This window comes from Ostrinia furnacalis, unplaced genomic scaffold (assembly GCF_004193835.3).
Source record: "Ostrinia furnacalis isolate ACB-3 unplaced genomic scaffold, ASM419383v2 OfSCF2054, whole genome shotgun sequence".
Classification (NCBI taxonomy): Eukaryota; Metazoa; Arthropoda; class Insecta; order Lepidoptera; family Crambidae; genus Ostrinia; species Ostrinia furnacalis.
In genome coordinates this window covers 832,863-848,300 of record NW_021132293.1, presented here as the reverse complement: position 1 = coordinate 848,300, position 15,438 = coordinate 832,863, and the positions used below count along the sequence as shown (strand labels likewise).

General features: G+C 36.1%; 1 protein-coding gene across 1 annotated transcript in view; it reads left to right on the top strand.

Moving 5' to 3' along the window:
* Schip1 (Schwannomin interacting protein 1) overlaps positions 1-15,438 on the top strand; it is a 37,744-nt gene that overhangs the window by 18,572 nt on the left and 3,734 nt on the right. Inside the window, exons 2-13 of the mRNA XM_028306900.1 lie at positions 113-512; positions 960-1,120; positions 1,319-2,367; positions 2,838-2,953; positions 3,824-3,921; positions 5,058-5,184; positions 5,475-5,681; positions 6,179-6,351; positions 9,631-9,798; positions 13,135-13,154; positions 13,349-13,364; positions 14,814-14,887. Of these exons, the coding sequence (XP_028162701.1) occupies positions 119-512; positions 960-1,120; positions 1,319-2,367; positions 2,838-2,953; positions 3,824-3,921; positions 5,058-5,184; positions 5,475-5,681; positions 6,179-6,351; positions 9,631-9,798; positions 13,135-13,154; positions 13,349-13,364; positions 14,814-14,887 (2,603 nt within the window). The 5' untranslated portion in view covers positions 113-118. The remainder of the gene's footprint in view (positions 1-112; positions 513-959; positions 1,121-1,318; positions 2,368-2,837; positions 2,954-3,823; positions 3,922-5,057; positions 5,185-5,474; positions 5,682-6,178; positions 6,352-9,630; positions 9,799-13,134; positions 13,155-13,348; positions 13,365-14,813; positions 14,888-15,438) is intronic.

Sequence of the window (15,438 nt, the reverse complement as noted above, 5' to 3'; positions counted from 1 at the left end):
TAGTATTAAAGTGGCGAAAGTGTGAATCAAGTATAGTAATAATGTAGGTACCTATCTAGCTGTCCTCTTTAGCTTTAGCGGTTTTTAAAATTTTACTTTGCTTTTGTTGCAGGTAAACATGAGGATCGACCAAGGAATTGACAACGGGAATGTGGCAGCCATCAATCCTTATGATAATGTACCACACGTTAACATAAACAATCGAAGTTGGCATTTATCTAATAATATCCAGTCTAATAATCAATATCAAAGCCATAATTTGCAATATAATCTCAACTCTAACTACAACCACCAAGAAACGCTAGACAGTCACGGAGTTTTTGAAAATAACACTGCAACTTCTGAGTCAACTAACATTATAGATAGTGACTCTCATGTAAAAGAAGTGTGTAATCGGCAATACAGAATATACTCCCAAAACAACTTAAACGTAAACACTAGCAACAATATTCAAACAGCCAATCTGGCGGGAAGTGTTGTTAGTACTAACATCCACAGAGAAATATTTAAAGGTGTGTTTTTGATTCCATCTTTCCTAATAATCAACCCAAACCACAAACACGTTAACGAGCAAAATACACTTTCACTTTAAGATTTTGTACACCTACCTGTTGCTTTTGTCGTTTAACTCATAAAAGATTTCATAATAAGGTAGCACTAACGATCTCTATATTAGGGCACCGCGAAAACAATTTATTTATCATTAAAAAAAACATGAATATATTTTGCCTTGCTTACGAATATGAACACCGTCTACTCAAGCTCAATGGGTAGGACGAAAACTTTTCTATCATAAGGCTATTAAAGGCAATATTGTAATTGAACATCCCATTCACGAATTTAGTACGTGCTCTCGTTTGACATAATTTCTCGTTGAGTACCTACTTATATGTTTGAGTCCTTATTCAATAAGGTGCCTTAATAAATACCTACTTACATTTAAATTGGATTTATTTCAGAAGACTCTAATGAATATTCCAATACATCACCCATTGAAGAAGACAGGGCGTTTGAGCACTCTGACACAGATGAGATGTCTGAAAACGGTATACAAGCTTTACCACGAGGCATTGTAAATCCAAACTACCCTGGTTTCCAACACTTGGCGCACACTTTGCAGGTAAAGTTTCCATCGGCCAAAGAAACCTTGAAAGTGTTACTACTTATTTGAAATAAGGGCACAAGAGAAGCCATACCAGTAACTTACCTGTTACGGGACGCACCTACCTGTAATAATCAGTCCTATGGTATTAAATGACCTGAAAAATGTTGTTGCAATTAAATACTTATAATATAATTATCATTGTTTACTTTTCAGGATTATTCTTCAACCATAGAAAATTTTTACCACTCGGAAAATGAAATGACTGACGATGATGTAGATATAGAAATAACAGAATTAGCATATGAAAATGAACCCATTCAAAACAACACTTTATTAGAGAATACAAATATTAATAACAACAATAATAATGAAAATTCAATAGTTTGTTCAGATTTTCAGACGTCTGAGAATGACTTGTTAGCAAACACATTATTAGATAGTCACAAAACTAATGATATTCCAGATATTATAAAAACTATATCTCAAAATAATAATAATATTAACTCAATCAACTGTGACTTTAATTGTACAGACACAGATATAGAAAACAATTTTGATACAAAAGATATAATAGGCGATTTCAATAAAGAGATTGAAGATGAAATAAAACAATTGCTTAATTATAACATCAATATTCAAGACGACTTAGAAGAATTAAGAAAAGATATTAAAGATACGTTTGCGAAGCCTATAGAAAATACCATTAATAATATAAGTGAAGTGGTTAATCACGTAATAAAGAAATTAGTTGAAACTAATAGTTCCGAACAAGTAGATGATTGTACAGATAATTATGGGAATGAAAGTGCTTATGACAAGGAAAGAGATGATGTAGATAAAGATAATGAAACAAACACAAGAACAGAAATGAATCTCAGTAGGCCTACATTTTTACTAATTGAAAATACCAACACTAATATTGTAGATGCTCACTTATCAGATGGTAAAGATGAAATCTCTATTGATGAAAAAGAGTATGACACCGATAAGCTAAGCAATGACGTTGAGAAAACAATTAAGCAACTAAGTACAGAATTGAGAAAGATAATTCCAAAACTGGATGAAATGCGAGAAAGGGATAAATTATGGGGTATAACTAACACGGATACAAGGTCTATAGTCACAGATGGAAACTCCAACGAAGTAGCTTCTTCTTCGTGTCATTTGGTTAACTCAAGGGAAACCAACTCTGAAATTAATATAACTGTTCACAATAGAGACGATGATTACATTAAATGCAGGAGTCCATTGAAACCAAAAAGGTAAGCATTACACGTACACGTAGGTAGTATTAAAAGGGCTTACATGTAGATAATTAACACTCGATTTTATTATAATAACTAGTAGGTATTTATACTGTTATTGCGTTTACCGTTCTACAATAAACTCTCATTAATAATGTTGTTAAAAATGATTTGAACATGGGACTGCGAACGTCATCCTACATGAGATCATGAAAGAAACTAAGTGTTATAACGTGTGTAGATTTAGGCATGTACACTCGTATACCACAACGCAACATTTTTAAAATAGATTTGACTCCGCATGACTTAATCTAACAAATTTAGGAGCAAACTTCCTTTGTAAATTTGTTTCGGGCCTTGTGTCTGTTCAATTTAGCCGGGGATTTGTGAAGTTCGCTAGACTAATTTCAGTTTTACTCATCTTTGAGGCGTGGTACCCCAAACAGGTGGTTTCTCTAACTCTACATAAATATGTTTTGTGATTTTAGCGAATCAAGAGCATCGAGAGAACGTCAAAAGGAAATAATCTCACCTAGGGAAAGTGCACGAACCGCTCAAAACAAAATATCCGTCCGTAATAACAGTGCTAAGGAATGTGATCTAGGTAAATATTACTTATTTGTTTATTTTTTGTCATAATCCTGTGTTTTAAAATATTTATGTGCATACAAGTGAACCTACCTGCTGAAACTAATAACAGCTAGGTAAGTGGGTATAATAGCTAGGATATAGTTATGTTAGTCATAACTTTACCATTTTGAGGTGGGTTGCTTAAAAGGTCATATTTACGTAGATGCTTTCACAATACATATAAAAATTCAGGACCCTAACCCACAGGGAACAATTAAAAAAGAAGGACGAAGAGTCCAATAATGACTTTCCATAATTTTTCTTTAACGGTTAGAAAAAGGAGAAAACGTTGAGGATGTCAGTTGTAGAGAACTAGTTAATATAAAAAATAAGCAGCACAGCAGCAGCAGCAGTCTATGTTATCTTTTCTAAACGTATGAATTATAAAAATAATCTGCATAGGAAAAGTAAATGTAGGTACTTAGCATGCACCAAGTATCGTAGCCTAAATGTTAAATTAACCGTTTCAAAATATTAAGAGGTAACAACATAAAACTGCTTGAATAATGAAATGAGTTAGACTTTACTTGCTCTACGCTGGACTACGGCCGTGGGTATCGCACCAGTGACAGAAAAGAAGAAACACACAAAAATAAATTGGGGCACATTAAGATAAGAAAGGGATTAAATTTAATAGATCCTATTTAGAAGAAATGTAGGACGGAAGCAGAGATGGATGAATCGTGTGAGGATTGTCAATTAAGGCTGAGAAGGGAGTGGAGGAAACTCAATAACAATAAAATTGACCTGGTTGATCTAAAGAGCGTTTATCTAAAGTGGTAAACAAATGCTAAACCTATCTATTAGAGGTATTTTACTTATTCATTTTTATTTTGTGTTTCAGGAAGTTTTGATGTGTACAATATAGAAACTGCATTACCCAAATTAGATTTGGATGCAATTGAAAATCACATAAGAGCGGCTAAAGAAGCAGAAAGACGAGTAAGTTACCAAGACCTTCTGATAAAAGTGTAAACTTTCAAGCTAAATTACAGGATAAGTACAGACTAATTACGTACTGAACTACAAACTAACCGTTGATTATTCTGTCTGTTTATACAAACAAAACAGAATATTGTTTTGAATTCCGCGGCTAGTAGTGTAACTGTACATTCGCGTTAGAGTCCACGTTCGAAGCGACCATGTGTAACAGTTATTAATCAGCTACCAATAAGTAGTGGGACCAGCTTTCTAAGGTGATTCAACGGTGTAGTGAACAGTGCAGACAGACTGCCAGTCTCTTGACACCAGTTAACTTCGCAACGTGCGCGTGCGACGGTTGTATTTTACGTTTCTATTGTGTTAAAGTGATGGCGTCAATGCCATATTTTAATCCTGAACAAAGACACTATAAAAAGGATACCAGATTTCTTTTGGATTTATACACAATTACCTATGATAATCATGAATCAGTCGACAACATTTGCTGCCTTGTAAGTTTTTTTAAATTTATTTAACTGTGTAGATGCAAAGAATTTATGGACAAAATAGAAAAATGGAACACACAGTAACACACTTGACCTTGTCCTAAATGTCACAGTGACAGGATCAGGATTTGACACATTGACAATAAATTTGACAAAGGTTATTTTTTACAAACGAGTTTACGATTTTCACTAACAAACACGAGCTTGCCATAGCTGTGCCATATTTTTGCCAAAAACTGAAGACTGACTAGATTTAAGATGTTTGAGAGTTTGATTTCTAACATAAAACGTCGATTAAGCAAAACTTCTGACGATGTTGTTGACAATAAAGACTCGGACAAGTCTTCTATAAAACGGCGTTTGTACCTGTTTAAGTCGAAACTTCAGAAGCCTGAACCTGTGTCGCTCGTACCTGTGAGCTATTGTGATGATACTGCCCTGAGCCCAAGAGCTGCAGGCACGGCTGAGGCGGAGTGCGCTCAAACAGAGATAGAGTGGCCAGATCTCGTTGATAAGAATCCAAATATTTTAGATAAATTTACCCGCATTGTTACCAAAGCAGATGTATTCGATACCAAAGTAACTTAATTTAATTTTTTTTAAATATTTTTAAAGTTAAAAAGATTTTAAGTAAGGCACATTTTTTTGTAGAAACGCAATGATCGAGAGGAAATTAGAAGAAGATTGGCAATGGGTGTTGATAGTGAGGAATATTATAGTATGGGCCACACAGATCGCCCAGGGAAGAAACCTAGCTTACATTCCCGGTTACAAAATGGTGAGTAATAACTTTATAATTAATAATTTGGGAAAGGGTAAATTTACTACCATGGGATGGTTATGGAAATTGTTGTGTTAGTGTGAAGGGTTGTGTTGTACCATTATGTAGGTATGTGTAGTTTCTATTATAAAAAAAGGCTGTAAAATAAATTACAAGCAGAATTTAATTCTATATAATAAATCCAGGAAACTAATTTCTTTGTGTTTTTATCATGATATAATATTTACAGCCTTTTTAATTTCCATTTGTGTGATTAATCATTTCTTGTGTTGTGCCATAATGCGCAGGGATGAATCTACAAATTTGTTTCATGAATGAGACAGCATCAGACAATGAGTCTCAAACGTCAGACGTAGAGAAAAATTCAAACTATAATAGCAAAAGTTCATCCCGATCAAGTCTTATCAGCAAATCCAGCTATAATCATCCTTACCAAACAAGACCATTATCAGTAAATATCACAAAACAAGACAAAATTAGCACTGTTCAAAGTGGTAAGTATTGCCATGCTAGTCTTCATCTTAATTTCAAACTACCATTTTTGATAGCGTATCTGCTTACTTGTTCCTTTTATGTTTTTTTTTGTATTGTTCTATAAGATATTAATATGTTACTTTTATATGGGAAGTACATATTTTTCAAAAATTCAAAATACATATTTGTATTGTTAAAGGTACAAAATAATAATCATTTAACACTGTTGCTATTGAAGTCTAACCAGTCAACAATATAATTTTGATCTGATCGTTGCACTATGGACATGCTTTCAACATTTTTTTTGCTTTTATTTTACACAAGATAATATTCAATGTCATAAGTCAGTAGATTTTAGGCTATTCTTGGGAGAATTAAAAATATGTTAATAGCATGACTTACATGATTATTAATGTAGTAATGTAGTATTTAGTATTAGTACCAGTAGTTGTGGGACTTTATCTGTAATAGTAAAGTCATCATAGTATAGTATAGCACAAATTGGTAAACATTACAGGTGCAAAACTGCGACCCACATCTTTATCAATGCAAAAAAAGTCCCGATCTTCACATTCGTTGGGTCACATTGAGCTAAAGGAGTCAGATTTTTACGCTCTACAAGCAACACTACAGACAGAAGCCAGAATTGCATTAGCACAAGCTAAAGAAATGGCCCGCATACAGATGGAGGTAAGATCTAATTGCGAAACTGTAATATTATTTGATGTTTTTTGTCAATTTGTTATATTTATTGCCAATTAAAATTGTTAACGAATGATAATAAACATTATCTGCAGTAATTACATTTGAAAGTTGTAAAAACTATATTTTTCTTACTAATCTTTACAATTATGTATCAATATCTTTTCAATGTGTTGCATTGTGGTTTTGCCGAAGAATTTATCCAACGCTGGAAAGCAATATCTATTCTAATTTATTTTTATTTTAAGTGACTTCAGTTATTCCTACCACACTAAGAAGCTACAGCACTTGTGCTGTATTATTTACTAAGACCGTATCGGACGGATATCGATTCAGTATGTTTTTTAACGTACTTTACTGCTTCGCTCTGCAGCGATCGCAATCGAATCTGTTACTAATATTACTTTGTCTAGGGATTATACATATAGTGTGATGTCAGGACGTGGCGTTAAAGCGCGCCAACACTCGACGAAAACATTCTATTTCGTCATAAAGTGTTAATGCATTTGCGTACACTGTTTACTATTTAAATTACGATGGTATATCGTACGTTAACTCGATCGGTTAACTGCGCACCTCGCTGGAATACGACTCCCTTCCACTACCCGCACATCTCCCCGCGTTCGTCCCGTTGTGCCAGAGCGTCGATGTGACGTCACAGCTGCCAGGTATGCAGTTAACTCGACCAGGTTGTGTTAACTCTTCAGCATTGAGTATACACAATACACGCCTATTTTACTATCGCGTCCTGGGGGCGTAGTGCGAGTTTATGTCAAACGCATTCGATATCGACTGCGTTAAAAAATATAATTATGAAGATTTTAGTCCTTGAAAGTTTCCGCTGGGGGTGCTGTACAATACATTTACGGCCTTATTAATAAAAGTTACGGCCTTATTAATAAAAGTTACGCCCTAGTTGAACTCTGGCTTAAGTTGTCTAAAGCCTGGTCTGTGAGCACGTAGAATTTTGTCCAATGACCCCAAGCTACCCATCCTCATCGCTCGCGCGTAATTATATTGCTGTCGCGACTGTGCGACGGGCGCCCGAAGTGAATGTGCGAACGCAACAGCAACATAATTACGCGCGAGCTATAAGTAAGGGTAGCTTGGGGTCATTGGACAAAATTCTACGTGCTTGCAGACCAGACTATAGGTGTAACTTTTTACTAACCCTTAAATGCATAGTGTTGCCATATGTCTACGAAGTACTTTTTTAATTATAAAAAGTAACACATTATATAAGCGTTTCTGAACGTACGCTAATATCATAGAAAACATCATAATAAAAATGAAAAAAACGCAAATGAAGGTAGAGTTGAAAAAAAATTAACCGATATTTGACGTAGCGATTGCGAAAGAGAAAAAATTAGTAGTGTTAAAATTTGTGGTATTTGAATTTCGGATTCAGTGAGAATTAATTGCTAAAACGATTGGAAAAAAATACATACGTGTTAGAAATAATTAAGAATTCATTATTATAACTTATTTTTTTGGTAATCTATCCCGAATGTGCCTTCGACTTGATTTTTGTGTATGTAGCCAAATGTCTACACCATGCGTTTATGCCATAAAATTGTTCTATGGTTTGCTTATTTGGCTTTTCTTTTCAGCATGTTTGGCTCGCTATCTGAAAAAGAAATTGAGGCAGCTCTTGCTGCTTTGAATGATGGTGCAGTCTCAGAAGATGATGAAAATGATGATAATATCGATTTTTACCCAAACGTACGGGATTTATTGCATGATCTGGATGAGGAGTCCATAGATCATAATCTACCCTTGGAACATAACGAAGATCTGATCTAATATAAGCTCCTCTTATGACTATGGGAGGGTTATGTTCCAGGGTCTTCGTTATGTTCCAAGGGTAGATTATGATCTATGGACTCCTCATCCTGATCATGCAACAAATCCCATACGTTTGGGTAATAATCGATGTTATCATCATCTAAATTTTCATCATCTTCTGAGACTGCACCATCATTTAAAGCAGCAAGAGCTGCCTCAATTTCCTTTTCAGATAGCGAGCCAAACATGCTGAAAAAAAAAGCCAAATAAACAAACCATAGAACAATTTTACGGCATACAAACGCATGGTGTAGACATTTGGCTACATACTGTTAATTTTCAAAAATATACTTTTTTTTCGTACTACGATTTTTTTAATTATTTTTCCCCCTATCTGACTAAAAATCTAATTGAAATTTTTTTTTCATAACTAAATAAAAAATCATGCATTTAAGGGTTAATAAGGGGATAAATGTCACTTTTACGCACTCGATATCGAATACGTTTGATGTAGACTCACACTAAAGGTAGCATTCGGATCAAGACGACCGCGACGCGAGACCGCGACTCGAGACCGCGACCGGCGACCGCGACCCACTGCTTTATATGAATTAATAGGAAGTGCTGACGGATGCAAGCGACCGAGTCGCGCGACGTGTGGGCGTGGCCTGCCGGCTACTTGCGTCGCGGGACTCGGTCGCTCACAAGGCAGTGCCGTGGCGCGACAGATGCAAAATGGCCGTGTTTTCTTCGCACGAAGACGAAATTTTAATAGAATTAGTAAGTTTCGTATGAGTCGCACGACTCGTGTCGCGAAGATTCGTAAGTAGCTGTCGCCCTGCGACCTGCGACCGGTTGCCTGTCGCGGTCTCGGGTCGTGGTCTCTCGTCGCGGTCGTCTTGATCCGAATGCTATCTTNAGTCATCGGATTGAGTTGAAACCTAGATAGATCGACGCAGAAAAAAAAATCCTATCCAACAATGTATATAACTCATTTTGGCCAAAATGGCGCTTTAGTCCTTTTTCCTTTCCACTGACGATATGTATAAGTATTATGAAGCTATTTGGGTCATGTTTTATTTGTACATTGATAAAGTATATCGACAGCAAATTGTGTTNTGATTCATTCGAAAAATACATATGTATACGTATTATGAAGCTATTTAGGTCATGTTTTATTTGTACATTGATAAAGTATATCCACAGCAAATTGTGTCTTAGATTAATGCGCCGTCTTTCCCTTTGTCTGTACAACCAAAATGCTTAGGATTTGATGTACTAAGTAATTTACGTTTTTCCTTTCGCAGGTGATAGTTAACGAGCTGCACTCGCAGATCGAGTCGCTGANTCGTAAGTAGCTGTCGCCCTGCGACCTGCGACCGGTTGCCTGTCGCGGTCTCGGGTCGTGGTCTCTCGTCGCGGTCGTCTTGATCCGAATGCTATCTTAAGTGTGTTAACCGTGCTTATGTCACGCGTCCGCAGCGCGAGCGCCGCAGCCGGGCCGTGTCGCCGGTGACGGAGATGCTGCGCCGGAGCATGGAGAAGGCCAGCGCGCCGCTCGCGCCCGACCGCCGCCGCGTGTCGCGGCAGCTGCTCACCGACATGAACATCGCACAGTTACAGGTATGTTTTAATACTAAAGCCCGGTCTGTGAGCACGTAGAATTTTGTCCAATGACCCCTAGCTACCCAACCTTATCGCTCGCGCGTAATTATATTGCTGTCGCGACTGCGACTGGCACCCACAGTGAGTGTGTGAGCGCGATAGCAACATAATTACGCACGAGCGATAAGGATGGGTAGCTTGGGGTCATTGGACAAAATTATACGTGCTCATAGACCAGACTATACCAGCCTCCCTAGACAAGTTATAAAGACGTGACAGTTGTAATTTTTTCACCGACATGAACATCGCACAGTTACAGGTATGTTTTAATACTACCAGCCTCCCTAGACAAGTTATAAAACGTGACAGTTGTAATTTTTTCACCGACATGAACATCGCACAGTTACAGGTATGTTTTAATACTAAAGCCCGGTCTGTGAGCACGTAGAATTTTGTCCAATGACCCCTAGCTACCCACCCTTATCGCTCGCGCGTAATTATATTGCTGTCGCGACTGCAACTGGCACCCGCAGTCAGTGTGCGAGCGCGATAGCAACATAATTACGCACGAGCGATAAGGATGGGTAGCTTGGGGTCATTGGACAAAATTATACGTGCTCACAGACCAGACTATACCAGCCTCCCTAGACAAGTTATAAAGACGTGACAGTTGTAATTTTTTCACCGACATGAACATCGCACAGTTACAGGTATGTTTTAATACTACCAGCCTCCCTAGACAAGTTATAAAACGTGACAGTTGGAATTCCGAAATCGCTTCGCTCTTGCGTTTTTTGTATGGAGTTACTTCGCTCTTTGAATCGATTTCGAGATGAAAACTGTCACGTTTCGACAGTTTAGTCCGCTTCTCTTCTTTCGTTTTGTTCTTTCAGTTTATAAACCTAGAAAATGAATATATTTGCATTAACTCCATTTTATTGTTTTCTTATTTAAATGACGTTCGATATGTCAGGGATCTATTGCTAAAAAAACGTACTAAAATATTGCAGGCGGTAATGCCTTCTGCTATCGCTAGATAGCGATATCGTGGTAGGGATAGTTTTTCAGTCTCCGATTCGCTACCGAGATCGCTTTGTTTCATATCTAACTATAATTTTGTACTTAAACGAAGTGACTACACAAGTTGACCTCTTAATTTTACTACGGTTTTATTTATACATATAGATAGATAGATAAATCATTTATTTGCATACACTTAACACATGAAATACTTAGTAAAGTTGCAGGATAACAATAATAAGAAAAGAATAGAATACAGCAGAATGCGATATAAGCATGCATAAAACAAACAAAAGTAGTTACAAGTAGAAGAATATTTCCTGCATGATGTGTGTAATATACAATAATATACATGCTTACTTACTTATTTATAATTCGACTTTCGTATTTATAACTTTTTCTAGCGGTAACTCAGACAGTGTCTGAGATATGGGAGTGGGACGGGAGGGGTGATTTTGACATATTATGACATGACAGAGCATATAAATTTGAAATCTCGCTGACATTTGACGTAACAAAACACACTCTCCCGTGCCGCTTCCATACCTCAGGTACTGCCTGAACTATCGAAAACTATCGAAGCAATCTTCAACTGTGTAACTAATTTGAGGCACCTCTTTCTGCTACCGACAGTACTTAACTTCCGCAGCCATTGTTTAATTTACTTCTTTCAACCGTGCATTTGCTGCTTTTTACATTTCTATACAGTCGCGATACTGTAGCGCGTTAGTAGCGCCTTCGCATCACTTCTGTAGCGCGTTGCATTGCAAATGTGACTAATGCACTTTAGTAGCGAAGCTGTCGCAGCATCACTACAAAAAGTCGCCGTGGGCGACGGTCTTAATTTTTACTTTTTTTGTAGTATAATTACCTACATCAGACCAGACTATCTAGCTAAACCATTCAAGGTTCGTTTCAGCCGAAAGACGTCCACTGCTAGATAAAGGCCGCCAAAATTCAAGGTATTAAACTTATATGCTTGACTAGCGGCTGCCCGCGACTTAGTACGCGTGCACCCCGTTTTATCTCCTTAGGGGTGGAATTTCGTAAAATCCGTTCTTAGCGGATGTCCACACCCTATAAGGAACCTGCCCAAATTTCAAGTTTGTAGGTGTTATACCTAGCTACTAAGATTTCGTGATTAATCAGTGAGTGATATTTGCTTTTACATACTTAAATAGATTATTCGTCTGATTTCTAGCTAGCAAATAGTTGACGCAGACAAGAATAAATAAAATATCTCAAATGTACTTGTTATATCTGGGGCCTAATTGTTCAACTGAATTGCTTTCAATATGACAAAATATGTACGTCCATCAATGTCTTATAAATTCAGCGGTGAGTGATTTGATTTCCGCTTGACTTAAATTTTAAACTGAAATCAAGCGATTGCTATTGATGCCGAGTGCATAATTAGCAAAATGACTTTTCATTAGTTTAAGTTCGTTCTTACGCCACTGCGAGCATACATCTGTAAGATAATTATTGACATAATAATTTAATATAAACAGCATGAAGGGCATTAAGGTTAAGGTCCAACTATTCATATTAGTAATTGTAGAATTGGCATTTTTCTGATATATTTTGTGTCAAAATTGTAGTGCCTATTGGTTAATGTCTATAGTTCATGTTTGGTTAATCATTAATGATAGCTACTTTTGACACATTACTTCACAGAATTTTTTACTAATGAATTCACTAATGTTTAATTTATGTTTCTGGGAGAAACTGAATTTAGTAGTACTACAATGCCAATAATAAATTAAACGTACCTAATTAGCGTTAAACTATTTTATTTTGTACGTGATCCGGTTTGTTACTTTTAATAAAGAAACAAGTTCTTCCCGAATGTTATAAAGACGTCTCGTAGATATACTATAACTTGCATTTCTGTTATCTTATGTTTACGCTTCATAGCTTTTAACATTTTATGGGGCACAATCGCAAAAAGAATAATTTAATCTTAAATGCACTGGAAATAACGATCTAAATTAATCTCAATCAACCTATACATAAGCCTCAGGCAAGATTGTGCTGATGATGCTGGCTATTATGCTAATCCAAATAATTATTTAATCTTCAGCACAAAACATGTGAAGCCCGTAAAGTAAAAATAGCTGTAGATGTGTTCATTTAACATGTATCAAAATGCATTACTTGGCAACCTTGCGCGGCCGACTGCTGGCTGACTCATGCATAAAGACCATTAGCCACAATGGATTTATTCTCAAATAACAATACCTATTGTGTAATTAAGCCTAAGTTTTTTGTCAGCGAGTCCCACTTTTTACGTCAACGCTCAATCTACGTTTATGAGCACAGAATAAATGTTCCCATAAAAATTTTATGTTTTCATTAAAGTCAATTGAATTGCTTAACCGGTAAATATTGCTATCGTTATTAATTATCGCGCATCATTAGATCGTCCTCATTTCTTTCTTATGTTCAGAAAATATGATTGTTCTCTTTATTTATCCATAACTTACACTCGTGTTGATTACTACTACTTACATACATATAAACAGATAACTTATTTCGTTTCTAGGCAATGTTAGTTGATAGGAAATGGAGTGAGACTTCTAATTAAATATGTGCAATTAATACTAATTTCTGAACAAACAGTAATTTCCTCACGTTATAAATTAGGTTTATTATACTTATGTCGTTTAAAAGAAATCGCGGTTGGTTTATTGCTAAAGTAAACCACTGAACAGCTAGAAAAAACCACGGAACTGACCCTGACTCTGTTAACAGATTTACGTTTCAATTTGTTACGCTTTGGCTCCTGTGGCGTCTCGCCGTGTAGTGTAATTTGAATTCATGTACATTCATATTTTGCTCCGATATTTGAAATGATAAGTTCCGAATCTAAATTTAATTAGAGCTAACTAGCACAGATACCGGTGAGATTAAAAGAGACGTTTAAATTCTAGCGAAACAGGACACAATAGAAAACTACTTTCTTAAGTGACTCGTATGATTTTGTTAGTATTGAAAACCTAAATGGCCCTGACTACACTGCATTTTAGAAATCATCGGTAGCCACCACCCACGTATCTAAAATAAATGTCACGTTTGCTGAGAAGAAACTGCAACTCATTGATCATTCGCACATAAAACAATGCTACGTGAACTTTTGTTATAATTACTATTCAAATCATAGTCGTTCTTATTTCTATACCTGTGCACTTAGATTTTAATACCATTACTTCTCCGTCCCACATAGGTAGATTTCAATGATTTAGGCGGCCAAAAATATTTTTTGCTTGAAATTAGTTATAAGTACAAAATTAAATTAAAATAAACCATTTTTGACTGATTTCTTTTATTATTAATGATAATAAAACATTATTTCACTTAAATATAGAAATTTAAAAAATATATATATTAAACAGTTTCATTGTTATCATTGATACCCCATCGTGTGTGGTATCGTTGGATAGGTCATTTAAAATGACTTAGGGGTTTCTAAGACTATTTTTTGATTTAGTGATCCGTTTGCAAAATATTAAAGTTTAAAGTGATAATTTTTTTTTCGAATATGGCGTCCCCCCCTCTAAAAACTAAAGTGTTGGTTTGAAAAATCTGGAAAAATTCATAATAATAGTGCTTTTCATGAACTTTTAAGGAAAACTATGACGGTTAAGATAGATCAGTTAGTTCAAGAGTAATAGTCGTTTAACTCCTGTAAAATTTCATACTTAATACAAAATCCTTAGAAGAAAATATTAAAAGTGACTTTAGATGAAGTAATTGCTTGCTTATGAAATATATTATGGTAACGACTGACAACTACGGAACCCTACACTGCGCTTAGAACGACATGCACTTGTCAATTTTTTGTATTTTTATAAAATAACAATAAGTAGGGAGGTATATCAATCTCACTTTGAGAGCATTCCTCATTGGGTCACTACTTGCTACTTGGCTTGGCAGACATCAACATTTCCATTGTTTTAGGAAGGAAAGCTATGCGAGAAGGTCTTAATGTGTCTCCTGGAGCTGATCAAGGGGTCTGATGTTAATAAAAGTCNGTGAAGCTGATGGCGCGCGACGAGCTGCACATGGGCCAGGACTCCATGCTCGTGGACATCGAGGACCTCACCAGATACTTGTAAGGGCCCGCCGCTCACTACAGCACCCTATAGTGAACGAGCTGCACTCGCAGTCGCGTCGCTGGACGACTCGCTGGTGAAGCTGCTGATAGCGCGCGACGAGCTGCAAAAAATAAGTTGCAATGTTCGGAACCCGAATTTTTAGAGGTAGATGTTTAAATTGAACTGTCTTTGGCTGTTCACTCCCGGGGTGATTAATAATCACTGATTATTATCCCGGTACAGATAAGTGTGCTATAAACACGCGCAAGGAATTGCAAAAATCGTTAAGTTGGAAACTTCAAATAGTTTTCTGATTACAACTAAATCTAGTAGTAACGGTTCACAAAAAGGTAGCCATTAAATGAAACTGACTGTTTTTTTTTTATTATAGAAACTAACAATTTAAAACTTATTTCCATTAGACCTGGGCCCATTGTCTTGTCTTCGAATACTTTCAATAATCAAGATAATAAAGGAGACGAAGAAGAATTAAAGGATGAAAGTTATTTTGTTAGTGGCTTTGATTTTCTTATGATCTATTTTTTAAAGATACATAAATTTGAAAAAC